The 20,792-nt window shown below is 40.2% G+C and overlaps 1 protein-coding gene across 11 annotated transcripts in view; it reads left to right on the top strand.

The window, feature by feature from the left end:
- Positions 1-5,967: 5,967 nt before the first annotated feature.
- The window catches only part of PTPRM (protein tyrosine phosphatase receptor type M), a 471,112-nt gene continuing 456,287 nt past the window's right edge, over positions 5,968-20,792 (top strand). For all 11 annotated transcript variants that reach the window (XM_057397502.1, XM_057397501.1, XM_057397499.1 and 8 more), the window contains exon 1: positions 5,968-6,232. In XM_057397502.1, the coding sequence (XP_057253485.1) occupies positions 6,160-6,232 (73 nt within the window). In that variant the 5' untranslated portion in view covers positions 5,968-6,159. The remainder of the gene's footprint in view (positions 6,233-20,792) is intronic.

Here is a 20,792-nt window from a genome sequence, read left to right as displayed (position 1 = left end):
CCATGGTCTCTCAGCATGCCCTACTTAGCTTTCTGGGGCTGGTGGATTAGAGCCCCCAGCCCCTTTCCTTCTGGGAGGTGTTACTGTTCTCAGCTTCTGGTTCCCCATTCCTTAAGGACCAGCTGACCCCTTCTGTTCCCTGACAGGAAGGTCAACTTTGAAGATCCCTGCTTCTCATGTATACTATACAATGGTTAACTATTTCTTAGGGTTAAAAGCCACAATGGTTTTATGTCTTTGTAGATTGTTAAACACAATAGATTTCTAATAAGATGCCGACAATCAGAACACAAGACAGTCTTTGGCTTGCAGACATCAAAATGCATCAAACACAACCAGAATGAGGTACATGTTCTTCCTTGTCTGTACAAATCACATGTGGATAGGAGACTATGTTGATTAATGATCAAAACTCCCCTCCAACCTTGCTCTTTGATTCCAGCAGAAGGGACAGCATTGCATATAGAGTTAATTTTTTTACAAGTTTACAAGCTTCTACCTGCCTAGGCAAACCTCTATCTTATCCACCTTATTATAGCGAAGTGTGACATTATAAAATAGATACTATTCCACAATGTAGCTATTTGTTCTTGGGCTTGAATTAGCAATAACCATCTTGCTACAATGCCATCTGTTGCTCTTTGCTCCTTCCCTGACTTTCAGAGCCTAAAGGTCCCCCGCTGATTCCTTGGCTATTTCAGACCTCTCACCTCTATTTCAGCAATTGCTCATTAAAGATTGCTTCTCTCTGGTCTTTTAAATAATTTCTTTCCACAGATCTAGATGTGTTTTCTCTCTCAAGTCCTATCTATGGTTTCATATAAAGGCCAAGAGTGGACATGTAGAATTTCCTCAAGTATCATAAAAAATGTTATTTTTTGACAGTTGGAAACAAAGAGGACTTCTGTTTTTAATACCACCAAGCTTCAGAGTGAGCAAGTGAATAAGGCAAGGTGTCCTTGGTACCAAATGGATCATTATCATTGCTTGCACAAATCATTAGTACAAAAAAAAAAAAGAGAAAGAAGCAGGCAGTCATATTACACATGACAATATGTGATAGGGAGCAGCCACAGTTGTGATTAGCACATCTCAGTGCCAAATGAATAATCAGGGATCAATTCCAGTGCCAGCAAGCCCCAGCAGCAATAAGCAGGAAAGATGATGAGCCTCTACTGAAGATGGAACATTTTGTGTGCAGCAACTTTTGCAGCTGGTTTATACTGACCTTAGATTTTAAGGAGTTATCTGTTGTTCCTCAGAGGCAGGCGAAGATGGGGTATGTGATGAATGTGATCTTTTAAGAACACTATTATGTCCTCACTTTACCCCTCAAAAATAAAAAAGGGGCACACCTGACGTTTTGAATAAACACTAGATTTGTTCAGAACACTACATTTATCACTGAAATAGCTCTTCAGTAACAAATGAAGCTTTTACAGCAGCTAATGATACAGATATATTAAACGTTATGAAATAAAATATAATTGAGTATAATACAATCAATAAATCCTGGTGCAGACATAAACACTTTTTTATTTTTAAAGCTTTCGACAAAAAAATCAGCAGTGAATGGAGAAGAATATAAATAAAAATCTGGGTGAGAAGATAAAGCTAAGTGATAAGTGAACATTGGCAAAGGAGATGATATTGCTCTGTATTTAAGAAGAAAGAGTAACAAATGGATAAGAAGCCCAAAACCTTTTACGTTCGGCATATTCTCCCTCAGCCTACAGAGATAGTGGGATTTCTCCTGCATGGTCCTCATGGCCAAGGATTTCCTCTGCAATTTTACTGTAGCAGAGAAGTAGTTTCGATCAAAACAGAATCTGAATCATTGTCTGTATTCCTTTTAAGAAAGAATATCTTATTTTTGCTTATTAGCTGTACTTAACTAAGAAAATGTGCCCCTGTCCTGTGATGAGAATTACTTTTTCACATGTAAACAGTCGTGTCATTGAAAGATTCATGAAACTTGTCTGTCTGAGCTTTATAACAAGATGGAGTGTGCTACTGAAAATCATTCTTGTCCAACTACTTTATAGTGCAAAAAATAGCTTCAAGCTGTGAGTGATGTTATCTGCTACAGATCCAAAAGATCAGGTTACAGCTGTGCAGCCTGCATTCTCGGCCACTTAATCAGCATTGTCACAGGTCAGAAAAAGGCAGGATGTTTGACTACTCACTTTTCTATTTGTGCTGTAACACGATCAAGAGCGTGTTCCTGCTTCATATCATTATAGGAGAGGTGACTTCATGCTACGGATTATGCAGGATGGCCTTGATGTCTTACAGAACTTGAGATATGTTTACTTGTTCTTGTGCCAGTAATATAGAATGAATAGCACTGTGAATATCATTAGTACCTTACAGGAAAGGCAACAGCTAAATAGATAAACAATATATATGTAGATGTTCAGCATATATGTATGCATATCCCAAGAACTTTTCCTTGACATTGGTCAAGTACTTCTGCTTCCACATTATGATACATATTTTCACCTCACACCACTCCAACCATTAACACAGTTCTTTCTCAGTTTGGAATTTTTAAAAATTATTTGTTAGAAGTAGCTCAGAGATCTGGAATATCAGAAACAGATCTGCAAGAGAATGATTAGCATGGAGAGGGCAGCTGAGCTAGTGAAGTTTGTGTGATAAACCATGTAATTATTGGTAATTTATCATCAGGTTGTTTCATTTTCCCCCAGTGGAATATACACAAATTCCATATTTAAAAAATAAAATAAAAACTTTGCAATGAAGGCTGGTTGTGTGCATTTCCTATTGATGTACATTAAAATCTAGGAGACAGTTGCAGCAATGTCCAGATTATTTTTTCTCTTTATTCCGTATGTTTTACTCATTCTTTTGACTCCTTTCAAGCAGGAGTAATTCTATTTGTGATACCTGTGATCTTCTATGCTCCTAAGCTGAAGTGTAAGCGGGGAATGTAAACACGTATTTCTTTGAGGTGAACTTGGTTCAAGAAAAGATGCAAAGTATCTGTTTGTCAGTAAGAAACAATCAGCAAAGTAATTTTCTTTCTTTTTTTTTTTTTTTCCGATGATTCCAATCCCCTTTCCAGGCACAGTTTAGCTCTTAATGAACTCTCTTGAAGGCATTCTTGGAATCATACCACTAGTGAACCCGTGTTTTTTTCTCTAGTGTTTTCTTGATGCTCTAATTATTTTTCTTGTAGTGTTTCTGGACCCTTTTTTCATACATGCTCTAGTACTAAACCACAGCAAAACAGAGCTAACAATTCCTGATCAGCCATGCATGACCTGTGTTTCCTATTGTTCGCACTGGTTTAGCTATTCCCTGGAGCTTAACTGTTTCTTAGATTTACTGTAATTAAAGCAGAATGGTTATGTCTCTGAAGGTCAAGCACTTTAGCCTTACTCCTACCATAACTGTGACCAGTTTTAGATACTCTTCTGTAATCCACAGAACTCAGTGACTTTTGCTTCCATCTCCACTAAGATATGCTAGATTGCTGTGGCTATAGGCATGGAGTTTTTGATTCCCTGTAACAAATATGGGGTTGAAAGTTATGGTTTTAGGTCTGAACATGATACCTCACCACACTGTGTTAGGATTGACATTGCCTGATCAGAGATAAGATTTTACTTGTGTCTGGACATTGTGAAACTAGACAAAAGTCATTGTTAGACTAAAAATTAGTTTTAACTGTCCATTTCTGGATTTTTAGTGACAGATCTAGCAGAACACACATTTTACAGTTAAATGTGCCTTAAATTACTTATGAGACTTCTTGAGGGTTTTTAACAGTTTTATAGTTACAAAGGTAGCACTTTCAAGACTAGCTATAAGTTTAGAAGCCATAACTGCAGCCTTTAAAGAACATAAAATTTGCATAAATTATGCAACCAGGAAAAATTTTAAAATAAAAAAGAAATAGAATTTTTATTGCAACACACCCCTAGGTTACCAAGACTTTGGCGGATCAAGGTAACTTTTTTTTCGGGGAGAAGACTGGGAAGTTTCAGGCAAGTAATAAATGAAAAGGATGCTCACAGTTCAAAGGAAGTCTGACGTCAGGAAACACAACAATTAATGCTATTCTGCCCCCTTGCGTTAACTTCTGAGGTAGCTGCCTTACCCCCACGCACCTCAAAGCTCAAGTCCCTTCGTGAAGATTGCATCACATAATAAACGCATTAGGGAAAACATAACAGAGCAGTGTCCTGACAACAGCGTGGCTGGGCGACCACTAGAAATGATAAAGCTGCGTGCCTACGTTTGAAGATGGTGTATTATATGTAAAAGTAATGCAAAATATGCACAAATCATTAATATGTTGTAACTTGCACTATCATGTGGGGGATGGGTAGAGTTAAGACTTCAACCGAAATGGGAGTGAAGCCAGCTAACTGTATATGAGTAGCACAGAAAACAGAAGACCTGTGCTGGAGAAAAAAAGGAGAATCTAGTACTTGAGCTCTCCCATTTGTTTTTGCCAGCTCAGGCCCTTAATTATCTAGAATCTTGGTTTTACCCTTTTATTTGTAACCCGCGGGGAATAATAAATAGGCATTAATTTTGGTCACACGTGCTCTTGAAAAATAAAGCTTGCACTGAAAGCCATAGCCAACAAAAATATGTCCACCTTTAGAAGACCAATTTAGAAACTGGTTTAAACCCAACAAACACATCTCTGCAGTGCCTTGGACACAAGGAGACAAAGCCCCAAAGTGGAAAAGATTGTCAAGCAGCTGTATTTCATTCGTGATGTAGAGATAAGTGCCAGAAGTCGCAGAGTGCAAATAACGAAAGGTAACTGCTATTTTAACGCGATTTTACTTCCATCATTACTACCTAACCCTGCCAATTTATGACGTCATTCTTCACTCACAGGGCTGAAAGCTGCGCCCCTGCTTTGAGCGGGGGGACGGACTGGAGGAGCTCCAGACGTTCCTTCCCACCTCCCGCCCTTCCCAGCCGTCCCAAAGCGCTGCGGAGGGACGCGGAGCGGCTGGGACTGGGGGCTGCGCAAGCGGCTTCGCAAGCGGCTTAAGTTTTGTTAGCGGCACGCGAATGAGAAGCAATTTATTTACAACGCAGTGCCGCTCGCCGCCAGCCCGGAGAAACCCATTTACATCTCAATTTCCTTTCAGCATCAGCCTTTCGCTGCGAGGGCTGAGCTCTTATGCTGGTGATTTCTGCGGAAGGCCGAGTAGTGGCCTCGAACTAGTTCTCCTGACAGACTCCAGGCAGCCTGTAAAAACATAACAAAACGGTTATGAGGAGCCAGCTCCTTCTCCGTCTCTCACTGATCCATCCTCCCCTTGTCCCGTTGCCCCGGCACAGCGCCAGAGCGGTGGGGCGAGGAGAGCGGGGCCGTTGCCCTGCGGCGGCGGTAGCCGTTCTCTCAGGGCCGGTTCAGGTAGACACGGCGACCTACGGCTGTCGCCGGGGCCGGCCCGCGGCAAAGTTACCGAGTGGCTGGGTTGAGATTTTATTTCGTTACTGTTATTCCTCCCTCTTCTCCCCTCCTCCCCTCGGTTCTTCTCTCCCCCGCTACCCAGGAACTTTTGACCTCGTCTTGCCGTCCATGGAGCCGCCTCCTCTGCTCACAAAGCCACTCTCGGGGCAGCGAAGGGGGCGGGAAGGAGGCTCGGGCACTTCGCCTCCACAGGCGACGGCCGTAACCGCGATCCCGCCCGCGGCGCCCCGCCGCTGCGAGCCTCGCCCTCTAGCGGGAGAGAGCGGCGGAGCCGGCGGCTGGGCGTGACTTCCCGCGCTCCCTTTAGCCTGCCTGCCTGCCGGGGGGGACCGCGAGTCAGTCAGGGAGCCGAGCTAAACCGGGACTAACGGCGGCGCCGGGCGAGGAGACTCCGGGATTAACGGTGCCCCCCCTCCCCGGGCACCGGGGGAGGCGAGCGGCCCTGGGGTGAGGGCAGCAGCGCGGTCGGAGGAAAGCGGGCAGCCTCCGGCCCCTTGCACCCCTTTTCCCTGCCCTTAAAAGCGAATAGAGGGCGAGGAGGGGAATACAGCCCGCGAGGTACCGAGTGGGGGAGTCTGGCTGCCCCTTCCCCGCCTGCACCGCTGCCTGGAGGGGGGCGAGAGGGGCGCCTCCTACTTTGGCAAACACTTTGGCACTTTGCTGGATCCCGAGCAGGAAGGGGTGGAAATATGGGGAAAGTTGGAACTTGCCTGGTTACTTTGGCCGGACTTTTACTGGCGGCGGGAGCGCAGACATTCACAGGTAAGAAGCCGTCTCGCCGCCCCGGGGCTCGGCAGCGCTGCTGCGTGCGGGGGCAGCAGAGGTGCGAGGGGGGAAGCGTTGCACTTTCGGAGCTGGTTGGGTTTTGCTTTGGGGTTTTCTTTTATTTGCTTTTTATATAGTTTTTTTTTTAATTTCCCTTCCCTGTCTCGTGCCGGGGCTGACCCTTCGGAACCGCTGCGTACATAGCGGGGGGAAGGCGGCGGTGGTGCCGGGATGCCCCTGCGGGCTAAGGCGAACGGCGCTAAGGAGGGCAGGAGAGAGGACGGCGGGGCTCGGGCAGCTCGAGGGCAGGGCTGGAGGGGGACGGGCGGGACTCAGGCTCACCCCGGTCGCCGACTTCCCGAAAGTTTCCCGGTGTCCCGGCTCGGGAGGCGGAGGGGCGAGGTGAGCCGCCGCCCAGCCGCGGGGCTGACGACGGGGGAACGGGAACTTGGGGTGCTGCCCGGCGGGTGCTCCACCGCCCGCCCGCCCGCCCTCGGCGGCCTCCCCGCGCTCTCTCTCGGAGCTCCCCACCTTTCGCGCTACCCCCAGTTACGGCTGTGGAACGCCGGCAGAGCCGGAGGTAAAGCCTTGGCCCCTCGTTTTCTGCAGACCCCCAGGATCGTCACCTCGGAGGGCAGGGCAGAAGCTGCCCGCGTCTGCGGGGTATCAGGATTCACATCCACCGAGGAGCCCGGCAAAGGGCTCCATCAACAACGTTTTGTCTGGTCCCTGAAGTTCTAGACCTGCAGATGGTTATCTTGGTCTCGAGTCCTCAGCCTGCACCCCTGCCCTATTTATATGTTGAAGAAACCCATAATTTTAGACAGAAACTGGGATTGTGAAATAGTTCTGTGTGCTTCACTGAGAAGAGTAACTTCAGATTTTGTTTGTTTTGTTCCTAACATGAAGTTAGTGCAACTGAAAAGCACGTTAAATTGAAGACATCTGGTCTTCGGTTCATGGGAAGTGTGCTTTGATCTGGTGGTGGGAAGCAATACGTTTGACTGTCCTTGTTCACGCTGCAGAACAGTTTATGTTTTGTATGTTATATATTGCTTGTATGCAACACTGTAGCTACATCAAGTTTCATGGCTAGGAATTGGTGGTCTGTTTTAAAACTTGCTTTAAAAAATAAACATTTCTGGGTTTATGTTACGTTCCAGGGACCTTTTGTACACGTAGCTTCATTTCCCCTGATTTCTCTCCAGCATTTTTACTGCAGATGAGACAGAAAATCCCTGAGCAGAAAAATGTTTCGTACCGTGGTGATATATAACAATGATGAAATCTTTTCCAAACAGTCACGTTAGGAAGAAACTATGCTCTGTAGTGAATTACGGAGCTGAACTCATGTATATTAGCCCTATAACTCATTAATATTGTAAGTCTAGTGTCCAGACTTCAGTGAAAGCGCTTGCTTTATTAAGATAAATCCATAACTCATTGCTGACCTGCATAAACTGTCTTGTCTTCTTGTTTAAAGATAAGCTGGGGCAACTCTTCTGGATATTTAAATGACTTGTGCATGCGATATGCTGATGCTATACTAGGGTCAGAACAAAACTGATGAAATTTCCGTTTTTGTACTTTACCATTTGAAGTGTGTGCCTGGGAGTTATTTTTGCTTGGGGGAAAAAATTGCTGTTGCTTTTGTTAAAAGCTTGATGTATCAGTGTCATAGAAATTAAATTACAGAAAAATCTGTCCTTGAGTTGGGTAACTGTCTTTTGTAACAGCTATCCCTTGTTGCAGATGGGTTATATGACTAATGTATAAAAAGTTTAAAAACAAAGGAAAAAGAAACAAAACTAGCTTGATACTTGTTCTAAGCAAAGAATAGCAGTGGTGAGCTAAGTAATCTCTGGCATTTCTACTTCCATTTTTATTTTTACCCTTTTCTAAAATGACTGTTTTACAGAGCTTGGTTCTAACTTTGCATTCAGCTATTGTTTCATTTAAGTTTCTTATTTAGAAAATAATCTTACTGAAAGATCAGATCTTGGCTTTTTAAGGCCTGGAAGCTTTTGAGTAATCTTTTGAAAGCAGCTTAACAGTTAATAACAATGAGATCTTCTCTGAGTCCTTAACTAAAGAATTTAAAATTCTGGATTCATCAGTTCAAGACGCAAATGGTCTCAAGAATTTGAGTTCATGAGATGTTACTGAGAACTATCTTAAATGGACAATGCTAGCTATCTTAAAAGTAGCTGGGGTCTTTCTGTGAGAGTAGGTTTTGGTGGGGATTGTTTATGTGGTTGGTTTTTTTAGCTTCTTTTCTGAGAAACCGTAGCACACCTGATTTAGCTGGTTTTGTTTATAATTTTAACATAAATATTATTAAGTGGTCCTTATGCTAATATGCTAATATTACAAAAGTTACTGAAACATCGCATTCCTGTCATACATAATGCCACTTGACTCCACGGTGTTTCTTCTTCCATCTCCTTGCTAGATAATGCCACCTGACTCCACTGTGTTTCTTCTTCCATCTCTTTGCTAGATTATTCAGGCTAGGGAAAGCAGTCTACTCCTCTAAGAGATTTAGGTCAAACACAGAGATGTGGAAAGTTAGAAGGGGCACTGTAAGCCTAAATATCAGGCCTTATATAAAATAAAGGGTCTGTCAAATAGCAAAATGGGAAGCTGAAATCAAAGGCAAGGAGATGTGTAATAGAACTTGGAAATGGTGTTTTTTATTAGGTATTGTGTGCAGATAGATACACATTTGCACACAGCTGAATGCTGAAATTGGTGCTTCTTGCTTATGACCCGAATCTGACCAAGGATGAGCTATTGAGAGAGAGATCTGGATGGGTAGACTGACTGACTAAAAGTGCTTGTCAGAGGCCATTCATAATGAACTTTGCACCAGGACTAGTGGCAATTATTAAAACAATAGGAGGAAAAGTGCTGTACAAAATTGAAAATCACTTTTCATAGTGACTAGTAAAGGCCTTACATAGAGAATAGTAGTCCTCAAGCTATTTTATGGATTAAAAATACAAAAACTTGCATTCTGGATGGGTGTTGTGCTTTATATTAATCTGTTTCATTTCTGGGTATGGGTGCTTTCAAACAAGAATTGCATTTTTCCAAAAACAGAAGGAAGAATTTTGATGTGCTGAAGCTGAAACTTACTGTGATGAAGTTGATGCTTGGTGATTGCAGAGAGGGAAGATGAAAAGAAAGAATATAGGTTAAGTCTTTATAGCTCCTACCCCAGCTGAAATGAAACTTCTGGCAATTGGAGGAATGTACAGAAAATAAAAAGTTTCTCTTATAATTGACCATGTTTAAAGAGATTTCTCAGATTATTTAGGATCTCTGTTTGGAAGTCTTGAATAAATATTCTGATCACTCTACCAGCAAATAGTTCCAAGTGTGGTTATATCTCATTTTAACAAGTTCTGCTGTTGCTTGCATTGCTTATTCCACCTGCTTTCATTCCTCTCCACCCATCTATCAAGTCTGTATTCCTGCACTTCCTAAGGGAAGTAACATATGCTACTGAAAATGCAGCTTTATTAGTGGCTGACAGAGTTAGCTCATCAACAAAACTTCCAGTTAAATTTCATAGTGTGGACCTGGCCTCACTAAATGGTGAGAGTTGTGGTGGAAAAATTCTTAAACCAAACTTCCCTCTGTCAGAGATTTTTGCTGCTGCTGTTACAGCTGTTAGGTGAATAGGTGAATTACTTGATTTGTGTTTTACACCTAAAGGTATTCATCTTTAAAATAGTCCAGCAAATGAATGGAAGCATGTTGAAGAATTTGCTTCTGAATTTTGCCTTAAAAAAAAGAAAATCCAGCCTTTGAGAGAAACAGAGAAACTGAATTTTTTTTTCTCTATAAGCTGGGATGTACTTTAGGATGTTTCAGGAAAAAATGGGTCTGGGCTTTGGAAGTGGCACAGTTTGTCAAAAAAGAAACTGCAGTGGGTATGTGGATTGGGTTTATTTTTTATTTAGGTATTTTGGTCTTGTTCTACTTACAAAAGTTAGTGATGAATACTCATCAGAAATTAAAAATAATTCATACAAAATATAAGGATGTAATAATACAGGGAGAGGAAAAAAATCCTGTGATGTTTATTTGGTCTCTTGACGTAATGTTTGTCAGAATCCGCAAAGAAAACGCATCACAGTGTCCTGAAACAATATCGGAACGTATAATTTACGAAAAAAATAATGTATTTAGTGCTCTAAGGAGTTGCTAGATTGACAGGTAGAGAGAGCAAATCCTCAGGCAAATCACAGAACATGTTAGGATAGAGCGAGTAAGCTTCTGAACTCCATCTCACTAATGTCATTTGAGTCTGACCTGAAGAAATGTGGAGATTATTTAGTTTTCATGTGTGCGTATTCATGCGCTGAAATGGTCAGCAAATGTCAAACAACCTAGCTGCCAGTGGCCAGGTCAGTTTTACACATTATTGCTGAGAGTTGGTTCAGTTTGCATCATTAGATTCAGCTAGGGGAAGATAATAGGTGTAGACTTGACAGAGCAAAGTCCAGTGATGTTGTGGGGTCAGGACCTGTGAACTGATCCTGCATTTCACATGTTGCAACTCTGTGCTGAAGGAAATGCTATTTGAGAAGGATCTCTCTTGTGTTTAAAGCTCATTAGTATCACTGTCAAAAACTTACATGAGGTAGCTACATCACTAAGTTTTAAAGATGTTTCCCCAGAAAATGACATGCATTTATGAACCTTTCAGCTCACATTTACAACTGTTGTATAAAGAAGTTCTGAAAATTTTCCAGGGAATAAATTCTTTGTTGATATGTGAATGCAGCTGAATTATTAGATCAGTTTCTTTAGGAAAAATTGGAAGTCCTCTTTATTTCGTTTGATATTGCTGATAACTTCTAGATCTGTATTTCTGTTTCAATGTGTAATGTTATCGATGTATTAAAAAGCATTTTAAAAAACCCAAACCATTTTGGAACATATGGTTGTATATGGGGGGGGGGGGGGAAGGAGGAGAGGGAGGGAAGGAGGAGAAGTGTAACAAAATTTATTGTCACTTTATGTGAACATAGTGGAGTGAATAAATACTACTTTCTGTTTTTTTTGTAGTGTCTGAGTTTTGCCTGCTGTGATCTGCTGCTGATCACTAGGTGTAGCTGCATCTCTAAATCCGCTTTTTGAAGCACAGAAAGAGGAAGGGCTGTAAACTGGGCTTTATAAGAATGTAGGTGTGTATCTGGAGCTGGGTAGGTGTGAAAATATTTGATGGATTTTTTTGACCTAGAGAGTTTTAATCCATTGGTGGCTTGTTTGCACGAGTTTGATTATAATACAAATGATTTTTTAAATACTTGTAAAAGGCTACTTTCAGTATCATTGTTAGTATATGAAAGAAGGATGAATAAATAATATAATAAAAGTACATAGTAAAATGCATGAAATTACGAAGAAATTGTCAGTAGTTTCCTAGTGGTTTTAAATGCAAGTTTTATTGTCATAGAGATCTAATAAGGGTATATCTTAACCATCTTGCTTGATCCTTGTCTTAAGGAAAAGTTCAAGTGTTGTGTGAGTATATCTCTCCTCTCACAACCTACCAAGCTTTCTGTTCCATGCAAACGAATTCTTTTCAGACGTGATGTTGATGTCAGTGGAGTTCTGTTCTGCTTTTGGAAGGTGGTGTGTTGGTTTTTAACCCACGTAACTTCCATTAGGGTTACAAGAAGGTACAGAGGGTAAGTCCCCACATACTCCTTAAAAACGAAGGAAAGACATTTAGTCATAACTTATGGTGATTGAGTGTAATAATAGTAGTTTCTGAGTGTAATAATAGTGAAGATAAAGGTGTATTTATGCCTCTAACACATACTTGTGTTCAGTAGCTGCAGAGAATAGGAAAGAAGTGTCTTGGCCAGAAGTGTCTGACTCCACAGTGACCCTTTGCCACCTGAGGAGCAAGGGTAGGAAACAATGTAATGACCACATTTGTTCAGGCGAAACCACAGCGGGACTGGCAGGAAGGAGTACTGAAACCAGGTGAGAATTAGGGTGTTTGAGGAGGAAAGGTGGGAAGGAAAGTATAACATTTTCTGGAAGAGCGTAAGAGATGACACTGACTGAAAGAGAAGATGTGCTAGAAAAAAAAATCTGAAGTCCTAAAGGTAGCTAAATTACATCTGGAAAAATGAAATTAATTTGTAATTATTCACATATTTTTGTCATCTTAGTTTTGAATATGTTTGTCTTTAATAATATGTTCAAGGCTTGAACATGTCTTCTGGCAGTGTTACGTAACATTAGTTGATTATCTTTACACATATGATTAGCTGTAATGATGTTAATGAATCTTTAATTTTTTTTCTGTGGAATGGTATAAAACCAACATTTTTCTTACAATTGTATTTGTCCCACCCCCTCTCCCTCCCCTGCTCCCCCAGCGTGTAATCTGCCCTGATTTAGAGAGCAATAAGTTTTGGTTGCAGTAGGGTTTAGGTTGGCTTGGCTCTTCCCTACCCACCCCTCCCCCCCTTTTTTCTTTTTATCTTCAGTGTTCAGCTTTTATAAATATCTCTTACAGCAGTGTTCTGTTAATCACGAGAAATGTGGTTTTGCTCTGGAATAACAGCTAATTGCCTCTTTCATCACTTTAGCTCTTCATCTTCTAGGAAAAGGAAATAAAGCATCTTATGGCTGTATTAGAGCAGGGTTGTTTGGAGTTTGTTTTGCTCTTTGAGGTTTATGGCACAATTATTTTGGGGAAGTTTTCAGAAAGATCATGCTTTATTACCTTGAATCCTATTGCCACTTTTGTCCTTAACTCTGAAACCAAATATTGTTTAGATTCTATTTTTGAAAGTAATATACTGGATAGCATACTTTTGTCTGTGGCCTTTTGTTTTAATTCTGTAGTGCATAAAGATAGGCTGATGAGGTAACAGAACTGTTTAGTTGTGCTGGAAGATTCTAACATAAGATTGAAGAGGATATTGCAGCAGTTTCTGCGCACTTTCAGGTGAATAGATAGTGGACCTCTACTGTCTTGAGGTTTTCATAATGGAGTTGTTCTTACAGGTAAATGAATAGAGGAGCTTTTCACGTTTATTTTTCTAGTGAATATAGGCTAGCCTGAGTAAATAATTTCCATCCATAATGTGCATTTCTGTACTTGTGTACATGCTTGTAATCTGTGCACTAGTTTGTATGTCTGTGTCTGAAAAAATTGAATTGTTACCCTTTAGCAGACTTTTGCTGTACTTTTTGGTGTTCTCACAGCAGTGATGGTTGCGGGGGAGTTACTTTGGTTTTTTGGTTTTGGGTTGGTTTGTTTTTTTTTCCTTCTCTTTTTCTTTTCTCTCTAAGGTCAAATAATTCCTTATTTTGGGAGCTGATGCCTAGTAATTCTGTTATACCTGTAACAGTAATTTATGATAAAACAAATTGTCATCTACATGCACATTTTAAAGTTTTGATTACCAACTTTACATAGTTTTGGTAGAGAATAAGGTTCTCCAGGTTTGAAAAAGGAATATTACCAGGTTGTATATCTCAAGAAGAAGCTATCATCTTCCTAAAGGAGTTCATGTTGTCCTCTACCTGCACAGAAACTCTTGTTTGTCTCACTTCTGCTGTTCTCAGGTTCATGGCTTTTTACTGTTTTAAGAAACAGTTCAGGTAAAAGTTGAAAACAAACATGAAAGTCAGTTGCTATCTCAATGAACTGTGTTAGGCCCCAGAGCAGACATAACTATTTTCTCTGGCTTTTTTTTTACAGTTGCTCTTTCTTCTTATGCGATTTGTGTATTTATTTGTTTTTTCTTTGAAAATAAAAATTCTATTATTACCTATTTCTTCTTCCATCCTTCCAGTAAATAAAATTGCTGTGACAAGTCCAGTGATTCCTAAGAACTCTACAGCCTGTTCAGAGAAGGCTCACAGGCTTGGTAGAAACTTGTGAGGAAATACATTTGTTTCAAGGTTGACACTGTTTGCATATCTGTATGGGACTGTATGTAATCTGTTGTGATTGCTGAGATGTTTACGTCGACCAGTAGAATTCAGGATCAACAGAGTTCTTACGACTACAATTTTGAGAAGTAGTTACTATTTTGATAGTGTAAGATCTCTTACTTAATTGTTTAAAGATGTGTCATATAATCTTAACCAGGAGATTATTTTCTCTCAGTGGAACTTTCTGAGCCTGGCAGTTTTTCTGGTTTCACACTGGGATGACATAGCCTAACATGATTCATATCACTGGTGCACAGAATGAAAAAGGCAGATATATATATTTTAACTCCAGTTGTAATAGTCAGTTGCTTAGTGATCAGAACTCCTACAGAGGTGTGGGAGACCAGGATTTAAGTCTGTGCTCTGGCATTTGATTGTGTTATGGGTGAGGATTTTCATAGCCAGGCTTTTCTGTTCTTTCTGTGGATTTTTGTTCAGTTTTGATCGGTAAGGTTGTTTTAATTATTTTTTTTTCCCATGGTTGAGAAATCTGCTAAACTTTCATATAAAAAGAAAAAAGAAAAAAAAGGAAGGTGGCAGTTCCGATCCCCCAGTATATTTAGAGAAAATCTACAGCAGCCATTTGTCACCACCTGTAACTTTAGTTTTCCCTCAAACCTTAGCAATGTGCTTAAATAATGTCACATGTTTAGGAGATAGAGACAATTGTGGACATTTTCAGGAACCATAGTTCTCGGTGGGGTAGTTCTTATGTTAATGACTGAGAATTACTGTAGCATTTTTTTCTTTAATGTTACCTCTTCTGAATTCTGCAGAGTAGATGAAGATTATTTTACAAAGCGCTGCATTCAACACTTTAACATAAGCACTTTACATAACACATCACTTAAGCTGTTTTTCTTTTTAACTTCTGCAGAGACAGCTGTTACTGAAGTAATTTCTCAGTTATGTAAGGTAAATTGTTGACCCAGTGATAATTTTAAGACATTGCAGTTGATGCCCTCTTTACTGTGTCTGAAAGATGTCAACTTGACTAGGTCCTAGCTTGGAAGAAAAGCTTTGCAAGCAACTTTCTAAGTATGAAGGTGATCTTTTGGTTAGGTCTGTGAGTGTCATGAGAAACCAACAAAACCAAAACACAATTAAAGTTAATATTTAGTTAAAATGTTAGAGGTTGAAAATTGGAAATGGAAGCCTGTATATTGCCCAGCATTACTACCCTCTGTTTATAGTGACAGGAAAGCACGTGGATTGAAGAGCACGTATGAAGCCCATGAGGTGTGTTTTATTTATTTTTACTTTAAGAATTGTTTTTACAATTGCCTACATAAATCTAGGCTAGTAAGGAATTTATGTGAATTAGCCTACCATTTTCATTCAGGGGTCTGGAAAACACTGGGGTTTGACTTATTTATCTAAGAGTGTTTGAGACTAGCACATGCCCATTAGACTGAATATGCATTGAAACTGCCTAGGGCTCAGAAGCCCAAGACAAGTTGAAATACACTCTTGACAAATAAAGGCCTGGCTTCTACAGCAGTCATTCAGCAACAGCAGACATGGATTGGGGTTTTCTTGAGTTTTGCAAACAAGTCTTGCAGAAACTTCAGCATTGCGTTTTTACATATACAATTGCTTGACAGAAAGTCAGTCTGTCCACTAGGATCTGGTACTTCTTTGCATCCTGAATATTGGGAGTTAAATATTACCCACGTAAAGAACTTGACACAACCACAAAAAGGTGTGCACATAAGAAGCCTAAAAATGTTCTTCAAGTTGTAGTCCAGTGTCTAGCATCAGATTATCCATGCCGGGAAATGATGTGGAAATAGCCCCTTAAGAATAATGTTATTCAGCTACTTCTGTTCTGTTTTCAACCACAGACAAAAATACTGTTGTGCTTGTGGGTTGATTCACTGACAAATCCATTGATCAAAGTACACTTCAACCTTATTCACCTGTACCTTCCTTTGTCATACAGTGGATTTAGAGTCTAGAAGTACAGGTAGTGATTTTCAGATTGGAAGTAAAGCCTTAGGTATTGCATATGTTCAGACTGAGAAGTTCAGGTAAAGGCTGTCTGAGTTTGGCCTAGCTGTATTTCTAAAGTTACTTCAAGGGGAATTAGGGAATGTAAATTGTGCATGCATTGTCTGCTGCTTTTGAAATGATTTCTCTGATTTCTACAGAGAAAACAGATACAGTCTTTGGATGATGTCTGAATTTTTACTTGGAAGGTACTGTCTATGATTCAGTGATGAATAGAAATAGAAAGCAGGACTCATCAGTCAGGAACTTCTTTTGGAGGTTTTGGTTACATGGGTTGTAGTTTAGGCTGCAGCATAGAAGCTTGTATTTTGAAAGTTATTGCTTGCCTGTCACTTCTGTTGCATTCATTGGAGAAATTGAGTCAGTTTCTGATGTGTAGCACAAACTCCAACACTTTGTAATGAAAACTGTCAATATTTTTTAAGATCTCAATTTCAAAACGAATATAAACTTGTAGCTTCCTGAATTGGACCACAGTAAATCTCCTCAGTGAAGTAGTATATGACAAGCTTGCTTGCTTCAAATCAATGCTTGTAGTGGGTGGATCACAGGAGTTTTTCAAACCGCGATTTGTGAACCACTCACTCTAAGTGAGAAATTGCACTTTTCCAGAACTTGCTATGTTAAAGTCTTTGCAAGCTGCAGAGTGCTAGGCTTGCAGCAGTGAAAAATTAATTCCGGCTTGTATGCCAGAGTTGGCTGACGTGTATTTCTGGACTTCTGGGAGCAGAACTGAAAAAAAAAAAAAAAAAAAAAAGAGAGATCTGCATGTTTGAAACTGGCATTGAGCAAATATGTGGCATTCACCAGCAGCCCCATTCACATGATTTCAGTGCTTTGACTCTACACAGTGGTCTAGCAATAAAAGAAAGAATTGGCCAATTATAGTAATCTGCCAGAGCTGTGTACTGTGGAATTCTGTGCAGAGGAAGAGGGAGGGTTCTTACCTACTCTCAGTTCCATCTACAACTGCACTTTAGTACCAGCTATCCAACAGCAAATAACATACATATTTAGCAAAGCTTCAACCACCAGGCCTCCTTTAAGAACATATTGCTTACCTGCCACTTCCTGTGCTGTACTTTTCTCTGTTCATGTCTGTTCCTCATTGCTGTGTGCCACGAATTGCAAATCATTTGTGCCTTCCTCTGCCATCTCAATCCTCTGGGCATCTGTGACTGAGCTGAGAAGACAGCGAAGACTGGAGGATGGTAGGTCCCATTAGGATATCCTGTCGTGCCATGGGCCACGCTGTTGTGTGCCCCTATGGTTTGGAGATCTATGTGTGCATTTTGAGAGAGCCCCAGAGGCTCTGGTGGGGGGGCTGTGACAGATGCTTGGGAATACAATTCCTCAATGCCTCAGTATTATTTGTAATAAAGTGTTGGGTTTTTTTGTTTGTTTGTTGTTTTTTGTTTGTTTTTGGGTTCTTTTTTTTGTCTTTTTTTTTTTTTTCCCCCTGAGACAGATGAGATCAAAATGATCCTGTGCATGTGCTAACACACATGGCAGCAAAGCATGTGCTTATTGTAAGTACAGCAAGTGAGTGAAGCTCAAGTCTTTGCACTGAGTACATTCACACCAAATACTTGATAGGAACAGCAGGTGCTGCTAGTGGAAAATGAGATACTGTTGGCCAGATCTAGATTTCAGACCAGATGGACATTATTTGTAATATTATTTGTGTGTGAATGGGTTTTACTAGAGTGTGAAGTAAACTGATGAAGATCTTTTTGTTTGTTTTCCAAGCTGAATGAATTAGTACTACTGGCACTATTTACACAAACACAGACTCAAAACCTAAAGATGAATAACACCATTTTTGGGCGTACTATGAAAGTAATTACAGAAAGCTCCTGTTGACACAATAATTGCAAGTGAATCAGGTGTTAACAAAAGTCAGCATGAACTCACTAATATCAGCATTTTGTAGAAACGTAGTTACATGTATAGTTTCTGGAAATACAGCTTGGGTTAACCTATGTTGTGTCCATGCTATTTTGGCCTTTGTTTTTATGTGCTTTTAATGCATATAAATGTGTATGCATAGTGTATTCTGTGCTATCAGTGCATATTTTTACCAGTGAAAATTGTGCTTTAAGATGAGTTTGAAAGTTTCCATTGTACTTTGTGCAAATTATTAATGAGGTTCCTATTGATGAAAGTTCAATATATAAGCAGGATACAGGCCGTGCTCGCAATGCAATATATAGTCTGTGCAGAAGCTGAAGTGGTCTATTAAAGCATTCAAGTTCTCACACCATATTGAGGGCAGATTTCTTCTTAATCCTCGTATGGCTGGTGTCTCTGCTGGAGTGTTAATAGATAGTCTAATTTGTGAGCTAAATTACTAATTGTATTATGAGTCTAAACCTTATTAAGCCTTTTGTGTAGAATTAGATCACAGAGCTTTGGGAAGCTGAATCCTAGTTGGGTTCTGTCTCTTGTCTTTAATGATGGGAGCAAGTTTCACTGACGCCTTCAGAGCTGCATAGCTCTGAGACTTCCAACTGATTTCTCTTGCTACCTTCTACAGCAGAATCATAAGTTTGAAAAGCAGAGTGACTTTTAGAGTAGATGAAGATTTTCAAGCAGGGTCTCAATTACCTGGAAGGACTAAGATTCTGTTAGCTGAGGTGAGGCCATGATTTGGAATGTAGAAGGGGGTTACTCTGATCTTGTGTATACACAGTGTGTGGAGGTTCAGCTATGGAGGATTTTTTTGCAAAAGCTTTAAAATGGCCACAGTTATTTAACAGGATAATGAGTCTGTTAGAGGTATATTCCCATAAAAGTTCAGGTAGATAAACTTTTAACTTCAGCAGATCACTGGAGTTAGATTCTTATTTCCAAATATGCTCACTACCCACCTAGAGATGGAGGATACTCCCCTTATCGCTCACCTGTGCTGCTAGATTTCACAGCACTCCTCATCTCTTTCTGTGCAAATCTATCTGGGTCAACTGAAACTATTTTCAGAGGTGGTTCATGCTCCCCATTCTGACTTTGCATTGGAGTCAGCCTGCTAATGGAGCCCGGTTGGAGACAGAGCTGATTGCCTCCAGCGGCAGATTGGTAATAAACAAAGTGGGACTTAATGGATTTTGACATCACTTGCAATAAATTTTTATGTTGATGTGAAGATGGCTGTGAACTGTTGCGCCTTTGATACAAAAATATTGCACCCATAGTAACTAATTTTCTTTAAGAGAAAATATTCACAGTTACTCCATACAGTTTCCTGTGTATACACGAGATAGAGTTGCAGTAGTATCAAGTTTTAATTTATGCACTTTATATACAACAGTACTTTAATCTGTTGTGAGAAGCTATTCTTATTTTACACCTGAAGCTATCAGGGCCCTGTATGTATTTAGTGGCTTTGCTTTTTATTGTTGTAGATTTCATGCTATTTGAAATGCATGGGCAATAAATGAAAATAATAGGATATATCATCTTGTATTTTTATAGAGCTTTTTTCTATTTCTGCATAGCATTTTGTAATATACTTTGTAGAGTATATTAATAAAAATACAGTGTCTGTTCTGAGAAAGAAAAATTCAGAGGCTCCTGCGCTGTTCTGTTTCATGTGCATTGGTTCTCTCAACCTACACACTATTTATTACGTTACCGTTGAGTAAAGCAGCCACAGGACATTGCCAAGAACTAATTGTCTTCAGGTGTATCTGTAGAAGCCTGTATTTCTGTGTAGCTCCCAAATTGATTATCATACTTATGAAAGTATTTTGGTAGGTGAATGGTTTTTGAGAGAGTTTTTGTTTGTCCATTTTATGAAAAATAGTCCATATTCAGATGCAGCTGCTCTTGAGACAAAAGCTTAAGAGCACTACATATTAAATTTCTGCTGACAGGAGGGCAGTTATGTTGAAACTCGCAAGTTACCTTATCTACCTTTTGGTAACAAATACAACTGACTTTGGCTTAGATTTGCAGATGAAATAATTTTGGGATCCAGGAATGATGAACTTCAGAGCTTTTTGCATACTTTGTTAGAGATGTGGCTAGGAATTAATGATTGGACCAAATCAAGCTGCTACTTCTATAGAAGAGAATAATGCAGGTCACTGAGGCTCATACTTTGTTAGAAAGGCAGAACTAATCTTACAAACCTTAATGGCCTAACCTGATGTTCTGGGAGGGACTAAAGCAATCCGTATGTATTAAAAAAGGCAAGTGAGTCACTGTGTGCCCACCCTGAGACCTCTAGTCCCAACACCTCACCCCGGTCTTGCTTTCTGTCAGGAAAAGCAAAGGTGGATGTTATCTACGAAGCTGGTTATCTTGTTTGTAGGTTGACCAGGCAGATGTTGTTTCTGATTGACATGGGTATGTATTAGGAGAAAAGGCCAGACTAGGTTGCTGAGACCCTCTATATCTACATTCCTGCCCACTTGCTGTCTTTTCCTCCATTTCTAGACTCTGTGCTTAAAAAGTACAGTGTCCTTCTACCCTGATCTTTGTTAAATAGTCTTGGTAATTTTCTTGGTCTAGCCTTGATTGGTTTCATTTATTTGTGAGGTTTATTTGAGTTTGGGATTTTGTTTTTTGT

The sequence above is a fragment of the Pezoporus wallicus genome, unplaced genomic scaffold (assembly GCF_028554395.1).
Source record: "Pezoporus wallicus isolate ANWC-B61680 ecotype Strahan unplaced genomic scaffold, APGP_CSIRO_Pwel_v1 contig_227, whole genome shotgun sequence".
Classification (NCBI taxonomy): Eukaryota; Metazoa; Chordata; class Aves; order Psittaciformes; family Psittacidae; genus Pezoporus; species Pezoporus wallicus.
This window is presented reverse-complemented; position numbering and strand designations above follow the sequence as displayed.